The sequence below is a fragment of the Sander lucioperca genome, chromosome 15, assembly GCF_008315115.2.
Source record: "Sander lucioperca isolate FBNREF2018 chromosome 15, SLUC_FBN_1.2, whole genome shotgun sequence".
Taxonomy (NCBI): domain Eukaryota; kingdom Metazoa; phylum Chordata; class Actinopteri; order Perciformes; family Percidae; genus Sander; species Sander lucioperca.
This window is the reverse complement of record NC_050187.1, coordinates 15,318,091-15,336,499: the sequence shown is the minus strand read 5'-3', so window position 1 is coordinate 15,336,499 and position 18,409 is coordinate 15,318,091. Positions and strand designations below refer to the sequence as shown.

The following is an 18,409-nucleotide window of genomic DNA, read 5'->3' as shown; positions in this document are numbered from 1 at the left end:
AAATCACATAATATGCACGCCACAGAAAACAAGGTCCTTTATGTGTTTGTTAGGCTGCAGCACATGCAGTATGAATCCCCTGTTATTGTAGGATTGAATTCTGTTTCAAGACACTGCATTTCACTAGTTGTGGTTTGCATATTCAAATTTCTGGACCTCCAAAATCACTAAGGTGGCAGTGTTGCCCCCTGCTCCTAATCCACCCTGTTTGAGAATCAGGAGGCTCGCAGACTCCCGGTGGTCACCGGATGTAAACATTGACTAAAAGGTAATTACGCTGGGATGAACTGCTGCAAGGGGGCCTAATCTCTTCCCCTGTCCCCCACATTTCCACTCATCTGAAAATGTACACACACCAAGCCCAGCAGCTGCTGACTGAACCTCATGGTCGCTTCTTGCCAACCTCAAGGGGAGAGAACATAATACACCTGCCTTGTCACGTAGCTTCTGTTAGTCATGGCAGATACAGGGATATGGGGGATCAACAGATGTGAAAGTGTTGGTAGGAGCGCTCCCCAAGGCTTGTTGCCATCTTCAAGTAGTTCTGTCACTTTTACACTACAGAGCAGGATATTATGGGTATAAAGTATGAGGCTGTTAAAGCAGTCTTTTGAAATATTGGGGCGTTAGTGGATTTATTGAGTGTAAATGTCTTCTGAAGGATTGCCTGTTCAAAGTATCCACCTTTAAATCCCAGAGGAGATTTACTTTGCCAAGCGTCCAGGCCTAATCAAAATCTCCCATCAGACACTAGCTGGGTAAAAGTTAGACTCCATTGTACATGGATAGCACAGAGGAAACACATACTCATACATACACTCAGCATTTAAAATACACACAGAGATATGAGAGAGTAAGGGTCTATTGTTTGAGTGCATGAGGCTGTGGTCATCATTAAGGTGCTTAATAGACCATGTCGCCTGTAGGACCTGACAGGCAAGCTGGGGAGAGTGGAGGATCCAGAGAGAGAGAGGGTCACTTTCATGTAGAGACAGCTCTGTCACACTGGGGCCATGAACGGAGCCACTCTGCCACCCTAGCCTGGCCCAGACAATACATGTCAATGGCCAACCAAGCAGAACAACAAATCCCCCTCCTCCTCTAGACTTCAACAAAAAGAAAAAAAGAAACAGACTCAGAGAATTTCGGCACAAGATAAAAATAGTACTTCCAAGCTGCTTCATAAGGTAACTGTATAATTGCTTATCTACTGTAGCTGCAAAATAATGATAATAATTAGGAATATAAAGGCTCACACTTACTTGAAAACAATTATGTTGTTTGATTTCAACATGTATAACCATCTACTGCAGAAAAACATCTGTGGATATCACCAAACCGCATAGGTTCTGTCTTTTTAATCTTTTACTTTGATTCATATAAAGAGGTAATTGAAACAACCACAGGATATGTAGAAAAAGCACTGTAAACAGGCAACAGAAGGCATAAGTAACACAAAGAGCATGTAGCAGTCTGTTACTATCTGTGTATATGAGTTTTTTGATAAATGCACTCAAATCCCAGAGCCGCATTGCAAAGTGGTGCTATCTTCGGTCCAAGCACAAGTGCATCTCTAAATGAGGAGGAATGAGGAGGGACCCAAAGCCCACCAACATCCCAAACGGAAAGAGAGGGGACACGGCCCTCAAGGTTGTGGTGAATTGCAGGAGCATTGGCACTGCAGATTGATTGGGAGTACAGGGAGCAGCTGGCTGAGAGGAAAACAGGAAGGTGACTGAGGGAATCACCAGGTGGCTCCCGTGAATTATGAAACCGTCTATCCAGCTCTTTCTATTTCTCATGCAGACTGAGTGCTGGTTTGAAGTGGTTGTGTCGTTTGCCGCTTGCCTCTGGAATGATATCTGATTTCCATGCAAGGTAATATCTAAATGTAGAGTGTTTTTGGTCAGTAACTAGAGTTGTTGCTGTGCTTTGATTTGAACTATATGGATTGCTTTTTCCCCCCTACAAATGGCCACAGGATAATACAGCTAATTACAGATTTCTAAATGTAGAGTTCATCATGAATATTGATAAAGCATTAATTAGTTACTAAAACTGGAAAACCATTTTCTCTGCACCAAATACATCACATGTTTTTGGAGCAAAAATGTACTGCATCACTTTATAGGAATGGTGATTGATATTTCTATTGCAATAAATGATGCAATCATACAATTTTGTCACTCAGGAAACACTGGAGCAGCGTTGTATGTTTTATAACATCTCTTTGTCAATCATAAGAAGCCTGAGTATTAAGAGTGGATCATAATTATGCTTGGGTAAGAGACCATCATGTAGATCATCATCATTATGCCTGAAGGAGCTCTATGCCAAACACATTTCCTCATGACTCAGCCTCCTTCCGGAAAAGCCAAGGACTCTGCAGTACTGGGTTCAGGTGGGGAGCCAACAATTCCTCGCATTAGGAATCCAGAACCATGATTAAGCCAAAGCGATCTGAGTGTATATTTATCTGAAATCACTTCTCTGTAATTTTCATAATGGAGCTTTTTTACTGCATCGCCAAATGGGAAATACTGTAGTGCGGTTGTTCTTTTAATTACTCAATGCCTTTCTATGCTAGTTCAGATGAAACAAAAACTTCCAATGCCATTCAAAATAATGCCTAAAAAAGCCTCTTTGCTCTCCCGTGAGGGGGTTAAGACCTTAACAATAAAGAGCCCTCGATTTGATTCCATGCATATTGTCATCACTGGGAGTTTATGGATGTGACATTAGATATTAGGCTGAGTGAGATTTGGAGGTTATCAGGCATTCCAAGCTGTGTGCCAAAAAGTCAAACCATGAAACAAGATTCACCCGTGTTCGCTCCGGCAGGCACTTCATTCAGCATCTCATACGGTGACTAAACCTTTGGGCTTTCTAGATCAATGTGTATGTGAAATGAGAAAGGTGGATATAGGTACAGTAATAGCGGATTTAAATTTAAATCTGTTCTACTGTCCTGACAGTTGTGGCATCATTCATAAAAGGCGAGTGTGACATTTACGATATTAAGGTCGCTGGTCGACAATGAAAGAAATGTTTAATCTGCTAAATTACCCCATGAAATGATTACTTCAGTAGGCCTACTTCATAATGATTTAATGCTAACATGTCGTATAATTTTTAATTAACTTGAAACAGGAGAGAATGTGAAAAGTGGGGGGGCGTAACTCAAGGACTAGCTGCACATTCAGGTGTCAGATATCCAGCTGCTAAATGCTTTCTCTATCACAAATTAAATCACAAAAATAATAATGCAATGCATTCCCACAGAGAATAGCTTGTTTTCTGCACTCTTCAGACCATTCAGGTAAATGTTAAGAGAAGGGTCAACAACAAGGCCAAGTTTCTTTTCCAAATATTATCAACCAGTTAAATAAGTACATTTGAATTCTAAGTCAGAATACAAATGTCACTGTGAGTAGATGGGATGTAAAACATTTGCTGCAGCAGAAATAAATGTCTGTAGCAATCTCCAGCATCAAAGCAAGACAATCCTGCACTGTTAGAGCTAATATATCTCCCTCATAAACCTGTGCAAGGTGCTGCATTGCCTCCTGAATTGCTGAGTAGGCCTAGATTGAGCCAGTTTAAAATTGTGAGTCAATCAGCACAGGCCAGGCACAGCGCGTCAGCCATCGTTAGCTGTGACCTTGGGAGATAATAAGGGCTCTAAACTGGCTGTATGTGTGGGATAATAGCACCGTGATTAAAGAATTATGTCGGAGAGCATAAACATTGGCGTGTCTGCCAATGCATACAGGCATTCACCTGAGCCTGCGGGAAGACTGCTGTGGTTTCGATAACAAAATGTTGAGGAGGCAAGACTCGTAACTTGTGTACTTTTGTGGATACAACTTAAGTGTAAAGGATTTTGTGTTAAGTCTGTATTTAGTCTGCCCTTATGTTCTCATAAATATTCATAAATATGGGCTGCCCAATTGGTCCACAAAATGTGCACTGTTCCCAGTTTGCTGTCGTCAAACCAACCAATGCTTATCATAAATATGTGCCAAGCAGATAGGGACTATTATAAATATTCATTTCTGACTTTATACGTACCCTTTATGTAGACATGCAATTGTGCACTTCTAAACCACACAAAAGAACTACAAACATTCCCACGGCTCCTAATACCCGTCAGCTCTCTGCCTTATGCATTCTCTTTGATAAAACACACAGGAATCAATGCATTAACAAAACACAGGAAAGCGTTTTGCTCTGTTTTAAGGTTAGGAAAAGGCTTGGTATGACTGATCTGAAGAAATCCTGCCGTGAATAACGGTATATAATCTCAGAGCAGAGACGAGAAATATTGGCTGTCATTAGGATTCAGGTCCCAGTTTGTGCTCTACAATAAATAATTTACGAAAAAGAAAGGAAATTAAAAAACTGAGCCAAAATAAGTAAGTAAATAACAAAATGATACTACAAGATAAAGTTTACGCAGATGAAAACTTATTCAAGGCGATGTGATTGAACAAAATGTAACCTTACAAAGCTGTCTTTGTTCCCTCTTTTTTTTATTAAATCATTCTTTCATCACTCAAGACTAACAAAACATCATGAATGAACCAATGATTTCATAGTCTGTATATCATTCACTAGTTCTGTCTTCTGCAGAGATTGTATAAATAAATAAAATTGTATAAAAGCAATAACTGCCTTGAATTAATTAGAATGGGGTAGCATTTAATATCAGTGCCATGGGGAGTCTAATAAAGAGCTGATTTTGCAGTTTGTATTCCCTTGTATGTCTATTGGGCATAAAAAAGGAGAAAATAGACACTTATAAGTTATATAATGTTATATAATAATACGTTATATTATAAGCAAGCCCTTTAACAGCCTGACACACTACTAATTTGTATGTCTGAAGGTGTTAATGTAATGCTGTATACTGTAACGTTATTTTTGGTGCCATGATCATAATTGCTACTTATTCAGTGTAAAAGCTACACATAACCACATAAATAATTCCTTGGGTGAGATTCATCTTTATCTGAGACGCCATCTGATTTCTACCCTTGAAAACATTTCATGTATACAGCCAGAGCGAGAGAAAATGTCCCCTGTGTGTCAAACCCACAATAGAGAGACCTTGTACTTCGACCAAACACATCTGTATGACCGGGGACTATGATTGAAGGATAATTGGGTGCAAGCTTGTTGAAATGGAACCCTGTGATAGACCAGGAAATTCCAGTTTCATGGACATGGCCCTAGCAAGGTCGACACTGGGTTCAACACCTGGCTTCATAAAAGCCATAAATGAAAGACTGCGAGAAAGCGGGAGCTTTGAGGAACTAGATTAACAACTGGAGTAAAAGTGGTGAAGTTACTAACCCGTTAGATCTTATACAGTAAAGTCCATGTTCACATCATGTTGTTTCTTTCTTAATGCATAACCGTCCGAGGAGCTTATTTCTCTGATGCAGAGTCATGTTAAACGTCTCGCCTTGTAACTTTAATTAAGTGCATTAAGAGGAACGCACAGATTCAGCGTTCCCATTACTATTCACTCAATAATAATTAAAATATCAATCCATGAGTGTTAAATTGAAAATGTTGCCATGCGTATCACAAAAGCAGCAAAATGTATCACGAGACTGGTGGGCCAGTTGGAGGTAAAAGATGACTGGATGATTTGCACATGACTAGATACAAAGGGTTTCCCCGGGTATTCATTTACACACGCTGTTTGGATAGTCCCACCCACTGGCATAGACTCAAGGATGACCAAACACACTGGAGCAGCACAAGGCGTTACCTTGGGGATAGTGCTGCATTAGTAATGAGTGTGTGACGGCTCTGTCCGGCTTCACTAACACACACACACACACACACACACACACACACACACACACAGTACAAGCACTGTTGGCTGGACTGATTCTGCATGGTAATTAACCATAATGATGTAAACAAGAACTCATTCCACCAAGGTCCGTTGCCGATGAACAGCAATCTGTTCCAGTATCTGTGACATTGCTGGGATTTGCTCAGTTGAGGAGCAACTGTCGGGCTTTGAGAGAGGCCTACTTTGCATGTAATGTATTTCACAACCGCCTTTCCTGCTACGCACCTTTGATCAAAGGAGAAGCATTTATCAGGTGGTGGAGGAAAGTTTTGATGACACTAGTGTTTCAGATTCAAGCACAACTCTGAACAGGTGGGAGCCTACTAGAGTAAAAACAGGCTTTCAGGTGTACAGCAAGGACTGGGTTATTTTTTGTTCGATTGTATATACGTAGTTGAGGAGGCTTCAAAGCACACACGGTGCCACTGTCCATGTGTTCTGTCTCTACTCAAGTTTTTCTTTTGTCGGAAACAATGAGATTCAAAAGCCTTCCCCAGGCAAATGACTTGAGACTTTAAAAATCAACAATGACTGAATGAGTTGGAAATCAGAACTAATTGTCACTTAACTACTCTTTCCTTGGGTAGATTCTTGAGCTTTTCTCCTGTTTGTATTCTCTGTAAGTCAAACCAGAGGCAAGAAAGGAAGACGCTTTCTCATTCCTGTTGTGAAGCAGAGAGACAAAGATAGACAGAAATACCTTTTGTTCTCCTGTATTGCCCACATTCTTCAGGTATGTTTAATTAATGCATGCTTATTGTGGTGTTCTTGTCTCATGGCATATGGAAGAAAAGACATCTGTTTAATCAACAACTTCCTCTGACAGTCCCTCAGTTGGGTGCGAGCTGTCGCTTCTATTCTCAGATAGTACCGTAGAGGGATATGAGCCTCATAGAAATTCATGAGACCGTCTCCAGGAGCTCCTCACAGCCAGGTACAGCACCAGAGAAAAACATGAAGTGAAACCCAGCCAGAGTGCTGAGCCTGAGTCTTATACTGCTTGAATGTGCTTTAGTACTTACATTATTTGAAGAGCCTTTATTATTGTCAGAACACATTAATCTAGAACAGAACTGCTGCCATTTCCCTCACAGAACATCTAGGTAGAGTAGCCTTTATAGGAGACAGGGTTTAGTCTCTCTGATGATTGCTATGGGCTTCCTGTGCTTGTAATCAAGACACTAGCATGCTCAGCCCACTCCCACTACATAGATACTCAGAAGATTACCTCTTCAATCCCCATCAACTGTGATTACCCCTAAAGGAGGTGTGGAAATGTCACATTTTACATATCCTAATATTTCACCTCACATAAAGTCCTGCAGTCTCTCCTGGAGTGAAGGGAATGTCAAGGGAAAGTGAAATGGCAGGGCTGTCCCCTTCACCCAGACCTGAAGCACCTCCTGCTGTTGTTGCCTCCTTCTGAGTCAGGGCACTGGGGTAATTGGGGTTCCAATGGCCATTAACTTAGACTAGGTGGCAGACCACCACAACCACTATCAGTGTAATTGGCCCAGTGTTGCCAATGATTCGGATCAGACAAATAGCACCGGCTAATTTAAATGGCGGCGTGACCTTTCGAAAGCTTCAGTCTAATTAACCTTTGTGCTGCATGCAGGTACTGTATGTGGAAGCGGGATAGAAGCAACGACTGGCTGACGGGCCACAGAGAGGGCTGGGCTATAATCACATATTGCAGCTAATCGCTGATTGGGGGATTACACCCAGTGAAATCCCCTGCAGCACAAACTGAACTGACCCCCCCCCCACCCCCTCATTCAAGATAGGTTTCTGTTTCTACTCTCAATCTTTAACTGGATTAACACTGTGATAAACAATGCTAGAATGCTTACATTTTGATAAAAGGAACCAAAAAAACCAAGCATAATATCCAGGTTGAACAGAATAACAATCTTTAAAAAACTAATAAACTATATCTGCTGGTTTAGAGAACGGGTATTACCAATATGCTTACTTTTAGGCATGAGATAAAAAATGGGTCAAAGAAAAACAGATTCACCTGACATGAGAAGCTAATAGTTTTAGCATTGTCTCCTTCTTTCAAAGCATTTGGCCACCATATTGTTCTGTGACATATGGGGCTTTATCTTCATCAAGCATAGGTACACGGAGCATAGTGCAGCAGACAGCTAACAAATATTTAGTAGAATCTTGTAAATACATGAACAATAGGCGGTCTGTGGGGAACATCAGTCAAATCACCTTTTTTTCCTTCACTTTGTAAACCGTGCTACATAATTGCAACTGGCTGTAAAGGTCTGTAAATATTGTCATAAAGAAAACAGGCTTGGATTCTATATTGGAGGAATTCAAAGTACGAGCTACATGGAATTCTGGGTGATAGAGACACAAATACCATCTGTGTTGTGTAAGCAGATCAGCAGTAAACCTCTCATTCTTCTATCCCAATTAATGGCACAGTTTACTTTGCTATGATCAGAAGCCAAGTATGTGCACAATCAGGCCTCTATACTCTCAGCCATTATATAATTAAATCTGCAGTCGCTCGCACTTGCGGACAATAATTTACGAGAAAAGGGTAGAGAAGCGGACGGAGGAAAAGTTTGTGCACGGTCTGTTCAGTGCATAAATGAAAATTAATGAATCACTTGGGGAGTCGGCAAACCAAAACGGAATAGGGTGGAGTACAAAGTCGTTAAGTTTGATATGGTAGTATTTGGAAACATAAATAATGGCAAAGAACCTCCAGTGCACTTAAATACCGCAGTAAAAAACACATTTCCAAATATCACCAGTGACCTACACGAATAAAGGCAGAATAGTAACAGCTTGTTTCATATAATTCCTGAGAACAGAGGAGATATTTTTAAACCGGTCGGCCAAAACAGAATCCAAGATGAAGTTAAAGTCAACCTGCCCTCCAATCCCCAGTGTGTTGTCTATCTCGAAGACACCTTGGGGGCATGGTCACTTATCCCAGTGATACAGTGTTTGTTTGTGCTTCACTTGCTGTCCCTGTCATGTTAAACAGATTATCTAGTGGGAGCTATCAGCCGTCATTTTCAAGCAGGGTGTGCATGCTGATGTGTCACTATAAGATATTGTTTGCAGGAATGCATTTTGGGACCACTGCCGGGCAAAATGAATGGCAGCTAATGCTCCTAGCAGCCTTGGAATGAGCTCACAGAGAAGGTTGGCTAATCCTATCATTCTACACCATTCATCTCCAATTCACTTGGCTTTCCGCATTTTTTCTCAACGGGCAATTTGTGGCTTCCCTGCTGGATCTCCTCGAAGCCAGTGTGTTATGACTACAAAACACCTCCAGGGCCACGTGGGAGTCAGAGAAGACGCCACTAAACACAATCTGCGACCCTGTCACTGTCCACTGCACGCTGCCAGAAATAGCTTAATGACAGATACTTTCAAAAAAGCATCAAATTGTGGCCTGTCAACGTCAAATTATGAACAAAACGGAGGCTCAGTTGCCCACAAGATCATTAGTCAACAACTAAAACGCTCGCTGTATGTTTATGCCACCTACCCTGAAAACTAAAATCCTAGTTATTTTGTCTCAACAGAATACTTCCCAAATGACTCATAAGGAAGACAATAACAATGTTTTTGGTAAACATGCTTATTCTTTTATTCTAAAGGCCACAGTATAAGGGGTGTTGAATATCATCTCTAAAACAAAACAGAGTCTGAGCTTGAATGGCTTCCAGATGGTGGTGTCCCCCTCCACACAGTCAGTTGGTTTCTGCCTGACAGATGCTACGCTTGCTTCCAGGGAAGAATCTGAGCAACCTTCCATGACTAACCAAGACAGGGGACCTGCATTAACCATCTCCTCAGTACCATGTACTGTATGGCTTTCCAGCTCTTTGGAGGGTAGGGCCCCCAGGATCTAACTACACTGACACAGTTCACATGAGTATGTGTGTACTGTATCCATACATTGTCTATCTGAATATGTACTCTGTATGACTGCAATATTAAAATGCACATACACAGAGGTGAAAACTTTCACCACGTAAAAAAGCCTAATCTTGATTGCAATAAAGTATTCCTTCAGTTAGAAGATGATGTGATTGGCAGGTCTCAGTCAGTGGTTATAAATCTGCATGTTTTTCGCACTGCACGGCACCTTAACACACAAACAAATTACATCCGTTGTCTTTTGAAATTTCTGGCAATGTAATAGTGTGGTACTGCTGAATAGTGAGTTTCCCCATCAATCTCAGCTGTTTCCAAATGATAATAGCATGCTCTGTATATCAGAGAAACCATGGTGAGACCTATTTACTATGTCCTGGCTCAAGCAAATATTGATAGCCTGCTAGAGCATTTTCACTCCTATTGACCAGCGTGGCAGCGTTATTATCACATTTCATGTCTCAAAGCAATCCACCAAAAATCCATATTTCTAGCTATATTCCCTCTTTAGCTCCTCACCTGAGCCTCCTTTGAAAGCAAACAACATACTGTAGTGTAACAAGCATTGAGCAGAGGAGGGGGCTGTTTGACAACGCGCTGCTCATCAAGCCCAGAGCTGCAACTCTACTCACACGCAACTCCCACGACTCCCCTGTGTGAATTTGCAGAGCCCAGCCGGCAACGCTAGCATTCTGGCTGTGGTCAGTCAGAGCCCAGGGAGCTGTGACAGCCTGCTGCTCTTTCAGCCGCAGCAAAAAAGGAAAAAAAAAAAATGCAATGAAGCATTAGAGTCCTCTGGGCAGGGAAGGAATGAGCAAAGAACGTTGCCACACCACAGGCACATTCATATGCCTCAGGAAGATGCACGTAAAAGACAAAGTGTATGCATGCACATGGGCACAAATACACGCTATCACTTTTCAGCATGCAGTGCAGCCAAATGATTTGAAAAACAGAACTAAATAGGCCATCCAGCCATCCAATATTTATCCAGAGAGTAAGACAGAGCGAGGGTGTTAACGCCTGGACCGTTCCAGATAGCTCTCAACTTCAGTGTGGGGGTTAAACGGCAGGTTTCTTGGCTCAGGTTGATCGTCATTTTTCATCTGAAGGGCATCCTTCAGTAAGGCTTAGAGCTGCATCCTATACTTACAGTTTGCCCTGTGGGCCAGGTGATAGCCATATAAACAAAATGTGCATATCTGCCTTTACATTTCAGCCAATATCGGCTTGGCAAAGCATCCATGAGTATGAGTTTCAAGCCTTTAGATAAACAACAGGCCACTCAAATTTTGTGTAGAGATTTCTTAGGCAACACTTAAAGCTAAACGCCTTGAGTGTTATAAAAACTAAAATAAAATAAAAAAATTTACTTCTCTGGCCAGGGACAGTTTACATTACTTTGCACATTTTCCCAATTATCTCGTAAAACTAAAACAATGAAACAAGGATCTAATTTCAATGCCCTCACGGTCCACTGTCTGAGCTGCCCCGCAAGGAAGACTTTATGACTTTAAGGACTTAAGGATATTCATTCAAGCTGTTCCTTTCAAATTAATTTTATTCTATTGTAATGGTTAGTATACAAGCTAGAAAACTCAGAAACAACCCCTAAACTCTGCCAGGAATTGGCTTAAGTTGCCTCAAAGTAACATTTTCCATGTTCTCCAGTTCTGTCCCAGTAGAACTGTAAATCAGTGCAACACCGATCACTTAGGGACAGGAAAGCACATCACTGAAGGACAGGAAAAGCTCTTCTATCTAATTTCTGACCCATGTAAATGTTCAGTCATAAACACTAAGCTGCCCTAAGGTAAAGGAAATGCAAACTCCCTTTCTTGACATGCTACAGTCACAAAAAGAGTTTGATGAGACTGTGGTAGCTGTACTATTTCGTTGCCTAAAGGGTGGCTTTGAGCTCTAAGGGCGTTTTCACACATACCTCATTTGGTCCGGACTTTCGGACTTTTCAGTTTGATCCGAACCAAAATTACAGGTGTGAAACCTCCCCCGGACCACGGTCCGGATCAAAAGACCAAATTTTGGTCCGACCAAAAGAGGTGGTCTCGGTCCGGACCAAACTGGTGGTCCGGTTCGTTTACAGTGTGAAAGCATTTTTTGGATGGTTCGGACTTTCGGACCAAATAGAAGCAGCTCTGGCAGGCTCTCCTTGTGTTACAAGACCGGGGAATAGCTCGGTGCTTAGCCTGTACATGAGAGAGTGACGGTGAATGCGCTCAGAGCAGACAGCTGTCGGCTATCAGAGCAGAGAATACATCAGCAGTTTATTTGTTAAGTGGTAGTAAATGTACAGTGTAGGTTTCTGTTTGTCTCTGAATAAATTCTCCAGAAAGTTCCAGTGTCTTGCTTCTCAACATCACAACAAAACGAAAAGAGCCGCAGCAGTAGGGGAGAGCAGCAGTCAGCTGAAAAAACACAGAGACAGACACAGAGAGAGGGTACGAGAGGACGGGGAAGCCTGTCTACAAACCAATCAATTATAAGTATCTGGAGACGCAGCTCACGTATGTGATGACGGCAGGACGTAGTTTTGTCACGTATAGATCTTTAGTGCGCTTGCATAACTGCAGTGTGAAACCAAAACTTACCGGATCAAATGTATACAATGTAACAAAAACATGAACCTTGGTCCGGACCTTGGTTCGGACTTTCATGTGTGAAAACGCCCTAAAAAACAGGGATTAACTACCGAGCTCTGCTTCTTTTCAATCTTTCATGCTCAAGTTTATTTTCTGTTAGGCTTTGTTTTGACTCCTATCCCTTTGTAATGCCCTGGAATCCCCATTAGGGAGCCAGCCCTCTAGGATTCCCAAATGCAGCCCCCCCACACCCACACCCTTTTGCCCACTAGGCAGGGTGCCTGTCTTCGATGGGATCTCTTGTTTCTCTCAAACAGCAAAACTCATAGTGAGACCCTTTCAGAGCAGTCAAAATGAGCTTAGTGCTGATCAGCTAACCAAAACTTGGATTCATTGTGCTCTGCACCAAGAGACTGCAAGACTGAAAGAATTAGGACTAGAGTACCCTGAGAGCCACTCTTCAAGTAAGTCTTGCATATCAAGCCAGGCTAGAGTAAAACGAAATCACGGCCACATCATTGCTTGTAGAAACAGCAATTTCCCCTTTGGTTTGGTAAAAATGCTTTCTGTTGTCCCTGCAGCAAGGAGAGACAAAATGGACTGCGGCTAAGATAATGTAATGACTAGGCTCATCCTACAAGGCCGGCCAATCGCATAACACCACTGTTTTTATTGAAGGCCTGCTCAACACAGCAGCTGTATAAATACTGTACATTAGACAGGATCCAGGCAGCTCCCAGTAAAAACAGAAACTCTGTTTTTCATAAATATATGGATTGTTGGATAAATAAATCAAGAGATAGGCCTAAACTAAATAAATCTTTGGAATGTGCCAGAAACAAAGCAACAACTGGAGCATTTGTGGATGAAAGCAGACAAGCTGTTGTTGTGTTCCTGCAATGAGGCCTGAAGGGCCTGGTGCTGCAGAGTAGGCCTTGTCTCTGCCCATGAAGCCTCGAGCCCAGCAGAGTAAGTTATTCAATTGTTTAAATGACATTGTAATGTAATGTCATGCTTGTGGCTCATCATATCTTCGTGGATGTGACTGTTCAGCAGGCATGCTGCTGATTTTGATAAAACTTCAAAAACACTTCAGTCATTTTGCTTCACAATCCATTTAATTGCTACCTAGAGGTGTCTGTCACACTCATAATAAGTCATCAACAGAGCAGGAATTTGTCACAATCATCTTTAATGAAACTGACACTCATCTATGCCTCCTCTTTCTGTTGGTGAGTACTTCCATTGATTGGCCTCTGATGAGGCTGCAGGGCAGTAGGCTGGTGCAGAAAATGTGATTTGTGGCTATTTGGTGTGATACTGATTCTGTGGGCAGGGCAAATCCATTTATCACGTGGACCAGACTGAAACGTACGGTCCACAACAGACCAGAAGCTGGGATAGTGTGTGAATGATCGGCTGCTGCCAGCTGTGGATTGTGTGGGCATTGTCTCTATCATCTAAACCCCCATATAAATCAGCCACATTCACTCGACAGTGTGCTTTTTTTTTTTTTAAAGAAGAAAATGCTTCCTGCAGATGTGGCCCTGTCATACACAAGAATCAAAACATTTAAAATGACTCTTCGGTGCTTGACATTTAATTTCTTGGAAAATAATAAATCAAAAATCTACGTCAAGACCTTTACAGAATTTAAGAAGGGTCACAGAGATCTAACTTAAAGTGGCTTTCCAAACAATGATAAAAAAAAAACAATGCATACTTACTGTACACAGTGGCAATATGGAGTGGTGGATACAAAGGCCTGTCTTTTATTTAATCACAAGCCAAAGTAGTCTACATGAAAAGGCTTCATTTGACAAACATGAAACATTACCATTTTGTTGTGTTCTCTGTTGCTTTTGTTTAAATAAAGAAGATTAAGGCTTTTCAGAACTGTATCTGAAATGAAAGATGCTAAATCCTTTTGTTCTTATACCTATTCCAAAATTCCTAAAATGTTCAAACAGCTTTTCTCACTGAACTGAGTATTCACTGTCAAACAAAAACACAGAAGCACATAGTTTATTGCTTTCAAGCTTCACAGACCAGAGACAAATTTCTCCTCAGATGAGTGGAAACGTGGTAGCAGTACTGTACTCACCACAGTGCTCAAGTCATGCTCCTCCATCAGCCTGAGGGAGTTCTGGTAGCAGGAGGTGAGGTCATTGGTCTCAGTAGAGCCCACATGACCTCTGGCCACCGGGCCCACGGTGTGGATCACATCTGTCGGAAAGGGACAACACACAAAGATCCTTTCAGCACAGCCTACTTCTAGCAAGGTTACAAGTTTGACGGTATTTCTAGTAGTGCCATGTAGTGTGAGAATAAGTACAATGCAGCTGAGCAGTCAAACTAAAGTTTTTAAAATCTGCAGAATCATCATCAAATACAAAATATGATAAAGTTTGTCTTCACAATGAGACAATGGGGCCGGCATGAACAAACCACTGCCTGAAATGAATGCATTTATTCAGTAAATGAAACAGCAGCTTAGATAGAAAATCAATTACAAGATTCTTTTATGCCATCTACTCAAATATTCATATCTCTCCCTGTACTCTCTTTCCCTTCGCATAGTAATGTCTTTACCTGTCAATCACTGGTTCCCTTGTCTGGCCTGGCCAGACTGAGGAATGCAGCTTCTTAATTGAATCATAGGAGTGATGACAGGAAAATACGAGAATCTAAGCAGTGACTTGACAGAAACATAATCTTCGCCTTCTGCCTGACTACCCTTGGCCTTCTCAGTGCTGGACAGGACAGGTCAGCATCGATAAACGAGAAGTAACTCTGCATCACCCACAGAGCACTCGAGAGAGGTTTAGCACGTGTTGCATTTACACACACACAAACTGCAAGGATTTCAATGACACAGTACGACATCATTTTCATAAACATGATAAAAATTCCTCAAAAAAGCCATCACAGTTTGGATGCAATATCACGCCCTTGTGAACTGTAAACTTTCAGTTTCTCTGTTTATTTAAAAACAGACTGTTTCAGAGTGTCGCAGTCTTTTACTTTATTCAGCAGTATTTACTGGTGAATCTTAATTCATGGCCAATTAAATATAGATCAACTATGACTCATACATTTGCAATTCAACACATCAAGTCCCCAGTTCTGTGCACTAAAATATTAAACCCTATTGAAGTATGAATACTAAGGAATCAGGTTCAGGTGAGGGCATGAAACACTGCAGTCTCATGTGTTTTCTTGCAATTAACCTCACCATTCACTTATAATATAAAACACTTAGCCTCACTTTCCCACTGAAAAAAAATGCAAGCTATATTATTGCTCTACTTGACCATAAATCATTTATAGATTACATTTAGTTCTCAGTTGTATGTCTGGTTGCTTAATCGGTCAGGATGAAAAAATGCAAGGGGAATAACTATAATCAAATGGCTTTCACTGGTGTTGCTTAAAGGTGCTGACACAACAAGCAGACGGCAAAGAACTAGTGGCAATGAAGGCCGATTATGGCGTCGCCTCACGTCGCCTGTGTCTTGGTCAAAAAGGGACCAAGCAGCTCGCTGTAGCCAGCTGGCTAGTTAGCTTGCTAATTCCACCCAACATGCCTTCATGCTACACTGGTTAAAGAAAATGAGCCGAACAAAGTTGTCACTCATCTGGCAATAGCAATATGCTTTCCTACGATGTGACAAGAGTGTGTGAATAAAACATTAAGTTGATACATTTTATTAATGTAGTGGCCAGCTGGCTGGCTAGTTAGCTAGCTAGATTGCTAAGGAGCTCAGTTCTTAGTCTAGCACCAACCAAGGTGCAGAGGGAGAGTCTACAGACTTTATATTAAGTTTTACGATACGGGACATTATTTTATCAGTTTAATTTGTAATGTGTAGACATGTAGATCTATTAAAAGATGTTGAAATAAATATACGTACACAAGTTGTATATATACGTTGTGTCTCATTGTACTTCGTAATTTGCACATTGTACATTGTAATCGGTTATCTGAACAGCTTATCAGAGTGATCCCTCTCACTAACATTGCAGACGCCAATTTAACATGTTCGAACCGGCCAAAAAGGCAGAAGGGGGTCAACAAAGTTGGACACACACAAGGATCTTTTTGGAGTGTCAGCACCTTAAGGGGTGAGATTTTGTGTTTGGGAGAGGCAAGAAACAAGGCGATACCCAGCTAAGCTGAGGTTGGGCTGTAATGAGAATGGAGCTGAAGTATTGTCTTTTTCCAGAATAGTAGGCCGAAAATTGCACAATGTGGTTATAATGGGACACGTGGTAAGTTGTTTTTCATGCATAATTCATGAAGTTCTTCACTACAAGAATTGCAACATGCCAATTAGAGTGTGGGCAAGCGCCAAAAACCAGACTACTGGTGAATTCATGAAAATGTAAACAGTTCTTATCTCACCAGTACCAATGTCTCCACTTGTATCCTCAACACTTCCACATCAAATAAATATTTATGCAGCTGTGTTTCTGTAAGGTGAAAGGCATATTTCACTTCGAAACTAAGGAAGGATATTACAGGAAGAACAGTTAGTTTCTGTAGAACTCCAAAACACTCTGGTGGTCATTCTCAAAATCCAATGATTTTTTTTGCAATGAGGTGTTACAAGTTGCTGTAAATTGTAGGGACTTTATTGAATGATAAGAAAAGACTTTTGAGCTTGTACTGAAAGAAAATATGTTGTGCTTGATTGTGGGGGTGATAACAGATGCAGAAACACATCAAAAGACATGTCCTGATGAAACACATTAGAGGAAAGCTGTCGTTTAGTATGTTAAAGACATTAGAAAATTAAAATTTTTAAAATTTTAGAAAATTTCAAATCTTCCCATCAAAAGTCTCTGCAGCCCTAACCTGCTAAATAAAATGAAATCACTTGTAAAAAAGGAAAATAAAAAATCCAATCATTTCAAAATGAACCTGTTAAGAAAGAGTCATTAAGGAAATTAACGGAACACTTCTTTATCACACATACAACAAAATCCCTGCTGCACACACCTCCTTCAAGACTCTTGCCTTGTCAATTCCACCAGAAGTTAATGAGCTTCCAATCCCAGCACTGTTTTTAGCAGTTTTATTTCCTCCCAATATCTCCACTGGATTTGTTCATTGAGGTCTCTTGCTTGGGGCTACAAGGTCAGTAACACAATTTAACCAGCAAAGACTGATGATTGCCATTCAAACCGTGCCTTCTTTCCCACGTAAGCCCATAGGCTCTGCAAAGAAAAACAAGCAAATAGAACAAAACAAAATCAATCCTGCAGGTTTCTTCTCTTTATAAGAGACAATTGTGTGCTAAACTCTGGGCGTAAGGTCCGAGTTAAATACCATATTTTGACAGATATTGTCTATTGTGCTGTGATGAGACTCTATAAGGCTACACACTTTGTATTGTATTCTGCATCCTACAACACAAACCCCGAGCAACAATTTATTTTCCTCAGCATATGTCTGAATGTGTATCCTCTCTGTTACTATGACAACTCGGCATGGGCAGGTTTGCTACTGACGACGAACTGCCCTAACAGGGATGCAGTGGAGTCTTTAAAGTTGTTGCTCAGTCGTTTTCATTCTAAATGAAGGCAATGTGCCACCGTGCATGCATTATGCCTGGCTGTTCTAGACTTCTAATGTGCCATGATGAGCACACATTCCTCCCATCAATTCTTGAAAGTCAATAAAAAAGCACTGAAATGGGGAAACATGTAGCTAGCTGTGGAGTCAACAGACACTTGTTGTTTTTATCTTCTTTGTTCAGTACTATTGTTCCTATTGTGTTGTTAAGAAGTAACGGCAAAAATGCCTTAAATACAAAGATTGAATGTAGAATGCCTTTGTCTAAATACCCTCAGCACCTTCAGTGTGTGACTTGTTGGGAGAGTGTCATGTTTCTGTAACAGCAGGGACCCTGGAGACTAATGGGTAAAAAGCCCTATCCATTTTGAATGATCTGTGACAACCTCAAGGTGTCACTGTTCGTTTAAAACTGCGCTTAAACGGAATCATTTGTTTTTGGCT

At 41.2% G+C, this 18,409-nt stretch overlaps 1 protein-coding gene across 6 annotated transcripts in view; it reads right to left on the bottom strand.

Annotated features, from left to right (window-relative positions):
* macrod2 (mono-ADP ribosylhydrolase 2) overlaps positions 1–18,409 on the bottom strand; it is a 434,913-nt gene that overhangs the window by 116,112 nt on the left and 300,392 nt on the right. For all 6 annotated transcript variants that reach the window (XM_035992660.1, XM_035992661.1, XM_035992662.1 and 3 more), the window contains exon 6: positions 14,492–14,613. In XM_035992660.1, the coding sequence (XP_035848553.1) occupies positions 14,492–14,613 (122 nt within the window). The remainder of the gene's footprint in view (positions 1–14,491; positions 14,614–18,409) is intronic.